The sequence below is a fragment of the Pholis gunnellus genome (genome assembly GCF_910591455.1).
Source record: "Pholis gunnellus genome assembly, chromosome: 17".
Lineage (NCBI taxonomy): Eukaryota > Metazoa > Chordata > Actinopteri > Perciformes > Pholidae > Pholis > Pholis gunnellus.
In genome coordinates this window covers 15,873,218-15,880,237 of record NC_136544.1, presented here as the reverse complement: position 1 = coordinate 15,880,237, position 7,020 = coordinate 15,873,218, and the positions used below count along the sequence as shown (strand labels likewise).

The window sequence follows — 7,020 nt, the reverse complement described above, 5'->3', positions numbered from 1 at the left end:
AGAAGGCAGATGTGGTGGACAAGTATCGCCTCATAATTGACCTTTTCTCCAAAACAATTTGAATCGAAGTGCATGAATGCACAAACCAATTAGGGCCGAGGAACGCTCGGGAGAGGTCAACAGGCTGGTTATTATCTGGCTGGGCCAAAAATATACCTGACAAAGACGTGGGCCATGATTTAGGTCAAGAGGGGGAAAAAAAAGAGCTGATTTGGACAATTGTGGTCTGTAGGTCAATAAGGTGGTGGATGTGGATGAGGGAGTGGAAGTCGATTTCTTTCCTAGGCCTCCAGTGGCCACTCAACAAGAGATCATACTATGTATGCGTGTGACTGTCTCTACGTGTGTGTGTGTGTGTGTGTGTGTGTGTGTGTGTGTGTGTGTGTGTGTGTGTGTGTGTGTGTGTGTGTGTGTGTGTGTGTGTGTGTGTGTGTGTGTGTGTGGATATGTAGGTGTGTTTGTGTGTCACTTTTAGTTGTCAAACCCCAGATGTGCCACACTAGCTGTCTGCAAATGGCTGTGTGACAGGTACGGGCTGAAGTGGGTCTGATGTCTGGGGAAAACCTATTGCTGTAGAGACGTCCCTCCAGCTCAGAGGCAGAGAATGGAAACCAATTTGCAGAACATGTGACCCGTCTGTGGTGGGATGAGTGACCTCGCTAACAATAAAGGGAAGACCTCCAGTCTCTGCCATCTCCTCTCATGTGAGCGCTGGCAGCTTTGATTCATTTGCAGAGAGTCTGCATGGATTGAGATGTGTGATCTCAACCTTTTTTTGTTGACAGAAATACTTGTGTTTAACAATAAATGCAGTGTTTTATGTGTGTGTACTTACAGCGTACATGTAATGGTGTCTCTGTGCTTTATGTTTAGGATGCTGGTGTCTACAGTGTACTTCTCTAAAGGTTCTTGTGAACTTCACCACCTTGAGATCGATTGTCACTGAAGAAAGTTGGCTGTTTTGTAAAGTTAAGACAAGTCCATGTAATTCATCCTTCTTCCATACTTCATGGATTGAAAAGTTCAAAGTGCACATGCAGCTGTTCTTCTGTTAAAGTACTTGTTTACACTATGCTATGAGGTTTTTCTATTTGCCATAATTTAAAAGGGATTAAGTAGGATTTCACTTAATAATAAAGTTGTTGTGTAAGAAATACATGGTGAGGACCATAATAAACCACCAAGTGTTAAATCTAGACTTGTTTATAGGCCTGAACCATGTCATACTGCATTTTGTGAAAAGCTGTGATGAGAAACTAATTTAATTGACACATTTTGTGAGAATTAGATGATTTTCTTTTGTCTGCGGAACAACATGAAGGCTTGTTAGTCAAAACCAAGACCGAAAACTGAATTACTCCTTTCACCCTTGACGAAGGCAGCGCAGAGGTTATGTCCAGGAAGGATCCGTCTTGTGTAAAACAACAGAGATTGTGTTCATGTGCTTATGTTGTGCAGGCAGCCTTGCAGTCGTTGAGTAATCTTGTATTTCTACACTGGTAGAAAAGTTGCATTTGCAGTTCTGTGTGGCATGTTTACCTGATTCAGGTTATTTATGAAGTAATAAATCAAATCCATTTGTAATTGTGTAGTTCTTTTTTATTATCTTACAGTTACAACAACGAATTTTCATTTTCATTGTGGCGGCCCCTGTGGACAAAAGCGATGATGTCATCCGGGCACCAGGTTCTCTGTTGGACCGGTATGTGAAAAATCAACATACAAAAGTAACGTCTCTCCTCTGTGAGGAGCTTCCCGTCCACCTCGGAATCCCAAACCCCTCCGAGTTTGTTTTCTTCCGGAGTCGCTCGGATGACACGAGAATGTGTCGTGATTTTTCCACAAGACGGATCCTTTCTAGCCAAAACCCAGCACATACAGGATGCAATTCTTCCATTCTTTTCCTTTCACAATAAAAGCCCTAGACTGCAGAACTGTTTACCAGAGGGAACTCGGATTCATTCAGTGCATGTTGCTAAAAGGAAACTAAATCAAATATCCTACAGTAGCTTAGGCTAAACAACAGTTTACCGCAGACAGACTGTCAGACGCAGCTCTGGATCAATAAGATCACATCGTTGTTCCTCTGCCTGCGCCAAACTATTCCAACCTTTTTATTGAAAAAGTCCTGCAACCGTCCGAAATTCACATCGCTGCCGGTATGATTTAGTTTTGATAAAAAAATATTCGCAGTCAAGTATTTCGCAATTTGTATGCTGGTTTATGTGAAGATGCTGTTGTGTGTTGGCAGACGAGCTGTATGTGTTGTGTTGATGTTTTTGTGAAACCTGTAATAACTCTTTGGCCTTCTGGGGTGCAGCCTAAACAAGCCTGGGAAACAACACCGATATATTAGCAACTTTCAGGTTGTTGTGACAAACTTTGTAGCAAACGGTTGCCTATTTACGCAACCAGCAGAAAGGGAGCAACGTAAGCATTACCTTTTTGAGTCGTTTCTCGGGACACCTGATGAATGTCGGATCAATAATCACTCTGGCTTTAGCTCCGTGTTTGGTCTCCACCACCTCCTGATAGAAAACATCCGGCTCTTTAGCTGCTAAAAGCTCAGGTTAAGGATTCTGGAGGTCAAACTTTGACCTTCTAATTGAAGTGAATTAGGACCTTATTTCTTTAAATTTGTGTTTCAAAAGGAGTGTGCACATTTCAACAAATAAATGTTAACACCTGTATATGATTCAAGTATCACAATTTATTACAAAAACTAGAACTTTTTTTCATCTGTCCGTGTTGCCATGCTTTAAGCATATAACAATACAGTATAAAATCTCAAATTCATATAGTAAAAGCAAAGATCATAGATGCTGACGCAGCATTTACAGAAGTTAAGACATGCTGTTACTGTACAGAGAACATTCCCATTGAAGTACAAACATCTGCAAAATGCGTCATTATCATCAATGAATTGCATTTTTCAATAAACAATCTGATCCAACCTCATTCACAGTGTTACAAGAAACACCTTTCCAAAATAGTTTTTACAAGAAAATAAACACTAACACTCTGCAAATCATAATGAATGTGCTGAGAGATATATATCTTTTTTTTTTTTCAACAGCCCAAGGCACTCAGGCTCGAATGTTGGCAATAAATATGTCATTCTTTACACAAAATCACGTCAAGCAGGTGGTGGTAGAGAAAGAATAGTGAGAGAGAAGCAAAGTCGCCTATTTCATGACCTCCTGAAGAGCACCTCCCTTTTTTAAAGAAGTCCACCTTGTCCTTTTTCACAGTGAAAAACCCTGGCAGTCGAGACAGGAAAGACGTTTGAAGAAGTCAGTTGTTTTGCTGAATTGCGTGACATCTGTTGGCTAAAAACTACATAACCTCCTACTGTACTTTTGATGCCGGCCCGACGTTTCGATCCCCGAGAGTCGTCCTCTGCTCTCCGGAGCGTCGGCGGCTGCTTCTTCCAAAACCACAAGTAGGCCTGATGGTGCGTTCAAGCGCCACGGGATGCCAAGGTGTCCCGTTTGCAGTGACCTGTCCCCACATGAGTATTTGGTAAAAATCTATAAAGTGTCCACAAATGATGTTTTCAAATATCTATAACAAATCCAGATGCTATTCATTGAAATAATCCTGACTTTTCAAATGACTTTACCAAGGCTGTGACGACAGAGTGGCTTTGACGAATGCACTGCTCTCCTCTTCCCTGCAGTTCAGTTGAGCTGGCGACAGGCTTCAAATGTCCACTTCGAGGCACCTCCGTAAATATCGAGGCTCGTCTCCATCCACGCAAAAACGTTGCCCACTTGCGCTTTGCTGCTGCAGGTCGCCAGATTGTATATCTCTCCGACGGATAGTTTCCGATCCCAGATGTGAAAATTCGCCAGGTCTCCGACAAAAGCTTGTGTTGCGTCAAATCCTCCTCCGAGTGTGTCCTGTGGAAAAGACCAATGGATTCAATCAAGGAAGACATGATTTTCCTCCTTCTGGCCGCTTTGCGGAAAGACCCAAATTGTCTTGACCGACTAAATTGAATGATCTTCAATCCACTGGGATTCTTGATGAGTTCCAGTTGGAGATCTAATCGCCTTAACACATGTGATTTACAGCAATGAAATGGAAAAAAATTACTTTTCCACAATCTTTCACCTCATGACACGCACTAAATGATCTCTACATGCCTTATGTCCTACAAAGCAGCAAAGATGCTCTCCACATGTAGTGTGTGTGTGTGGCTCTAAACGCGTGGAAAGCGTCTGAAAACAGATGTGCGTTGCGTTTACCTGCTCTTGACCGAGGATCAGCAGGCCCTGTGGTTTGATGGGATGATATGGAGCCAGATTCTCTCCACTCCCTCTTTTGACGCCATCTTGGAAAGCTTCCCAGACACCATCGCGTGTGGTCCAGGTCACGCAGATGTGATGCCACTTTCCGTCATTGATGAGAAAAGGCAGCTTAGCCACCTAGAAGGAGACAGACACGACGTGAACGTTTGCTGCAGCGAGCCAAAACACAGTCACACTTTTAAGACCAATACATGGAAACATTTCCTCTGCGCGTCAGACGTGCCTTGTCATTTATCAGTATCTCCATCGGGTTGTTTCCCCACTCTATGAGGACCAGCTCGTTGGCTTGACCCGGGACTGCGTAGGAGAACGGTGTGCCCACTCCCGGGGACGCGTTGGACTTTAGCCACATGCACACGGTGAGGGCGTACATCTCTGGCAGACTCTTCTTCACTTTTGCGTACATGTAGTTGGTTCTCAGTGGGAACGTGAGCTGGAATTTATCCAGAGGCCGGTTGTCTCTCTGACCTGTGGAGAAGAAGCGGACCATGGTTGACTTCAGACGCTTTGGAGAAGGAAGTATCAGTGTTAATCTTCATTTTTTCAAACAAAGATATATAAATCCTATAGTGCACACATGCTGGGGATTTACATACTTGTAGGAATTACATGTTACACAACACATCCACAATCTCCAGATTTGCTTTAATCTCACATGATAAATCTCCCTCCACAGGAGTGCTGACGTTGTTAAGCGTCATCTCGGTTCCTCCTGCCGCAACACCTCAGTATTTTACTGCCACACTTTATTTCCTTTTTCTTTTCTTTTTTTTTTGCGGTATCGAGAGCGCACCGTGCATGGTTTAACTTCTGAAGTGGATCACATGAGCAAATGGAGGGATGGGTCGCTCACTGCGTGTGTGAAATGGTTTAATCTGCATGAATTAGAACAGGAAACTGCAGAGTGTACCGGCATGCTCCAGCTTTGTGCGGATGAGTAAAACATTAAATCGAGTGCTGAGGTCATAAAAGCTTATAATATCAAACTGGGTGTGCCACTCATCTCTGCATTTCCCCAACCAAACACTCCCAGATCTACTTTTTGTGCGCGAGCCTGTGCTCTCTTCCTAGCTCTATACCTTTCTCCAGGTCGGTGATCCTCTGGTGTAGAGAGGTGAGCGTGGACTCCACCCTGCCGCGCTGCTCCGTCTCATTCCGGAGTCCGGGCTTCCCCTCCTCGATGCTGTTCACCCGGGTCAACACCTGCTTCTCCAGGTCGTCGATTTTACTTTGGAGCAGGTCTTTGAGGCTGTTCGCCTGCACCGAGTTGTTACTCCTGCTGAATTGCTGTTGGGGGGGAAATAAGCATTTAGCTTAATGTAGAAATTCACTTTTTTTAATTATATTAATATATCTGGACAAGCAACTTATTTATATCGAGCAATGATTGTTTTCTCTTGTGTGCTCACAATATGGCAAAATTACACAAATCATCTATCCTTTTTTTCCTTCTTCCTATTATTATTGTTTTTGTGTTATTATAATATTATATTAGTCTAGAAAAATGGGTTCAGGGTCGTAATTTGGAGCTTTGCGCAGAGTCCCCCAAAGTGATGAAACTGTCCTCAGAAGCAGCAGCAGCCTACCTCCAGGTTTTCTAACCTCTGCTTCAGTGACTGTAAAGTCTGTGATAGTTGCGCCAAAGTGTCCGCGGGGCCCCTCGATACATCCCCCATCGTGTTTTTTGCCCCGGCGTCTTTCCTCCTGCCCGCGGGCCGCGCGTCCCCGGGCTCGCCGCCGCTCTGGCTCTCGCATCGAGCCAACTTTGAGGTCAGTTCCCTGATGGTCTCTTTTTGGTTCATGATCGTCTCTTTCTGCTGCAAAACCGTCTCCCGCAGCTGCATGACGGTGGTCTTCAAGTCCTCTCCTGGCACGCTGTTCTGCAAAGTGGCTGCGCAAATGTCCATATCCTTGGGCACGGACGTGCATATGAACTGCGTCTGTCCGCCAAAGTCTTGAGACGAACTCTCCAGAAACAGGCAGGAAAATAGAAAAAGTCTCCAACTGATCCCGCTCTTCGTGGCCCGCATGTCTGCGTCTGTGCCGGGTCGGGCTTATGTTTTGGGTTGATGAGCCGCAGTGACTTGACGCGCGCGTGTCCCGATGTTGTTGTACTCGCTCTGTGGAAGCGCAGCCGTTTTTATACAGAGAGCCTGGTTCTGCGCAGAGCGGGTTCACTGCATCACGACCGGGGGGAGGAGGAGGAGAGGGAGAGGGGGGGGGGGGGGGGTTACCGCGCTGTCCCCGTTTAATCGGCACTGGGAGCGGCGTCACATTCAAGAGATGAAACCCATTTTGCTTTCAGGCTCCCACGTGTTAAATCTTTCATCACTTCGACTATTTGTCATTTCTCGCTGTGTATTATTCATCTGGAAAACTCGCATTTGTAGGCAGCGGACTGCTCGCGTGGCGGGGTGCCAAGAGAGCTTTGTTTGTTATATTTTGCGCACACGGAAAACTCTCTAACACACACACACACACACACACACACACACACACACACACACACACACACACACACACACACACACACACACACACACACACACACACACACACACACACACACACACACACACACACAGTGTAGGTGGATGGAGATCAAAAGTTACTGCTATTTGTTGTCGGCGGAGTCCCCGCAGATTCAGCACCAAGGAGAGCTCCAACCACATCACGTTATCCCAGAGAGCAGGAGCGTCTAGTGATG

The 7,020-nt window shown here is 45.1% G+C and overlaps 1 protein-coding gene across 1 annotated transcript; it reads right to left on the bottom strand.

Annotated features, from left to right (window-relative positions):
• Positions 1-3,680: 3,680 nt before the first annotated feature.
• nptx1l (neuronal pentraxin 1 like) lies at positions 3,681-6,343 on the bottom strand (the record flags this gene model as incomplete). The annotated part of the gene is made up of 5 exons (XM_079177557.1): positions 3,681-3,902; positions 4,251-4,430; positions 4,537-4,781; positions 5,393-5,600; positions 5,900-6,343. 5 exons carry the CDS (start codon positions 6,341-6,343, stop codon positions 3,681-3,683), a joined length of 1,299 nt encoding a protein of 432 aa, XP_079033683.1.
• Between the last annotated feature and the right edge of the window lie 677 nt (positions 6,344-7,020).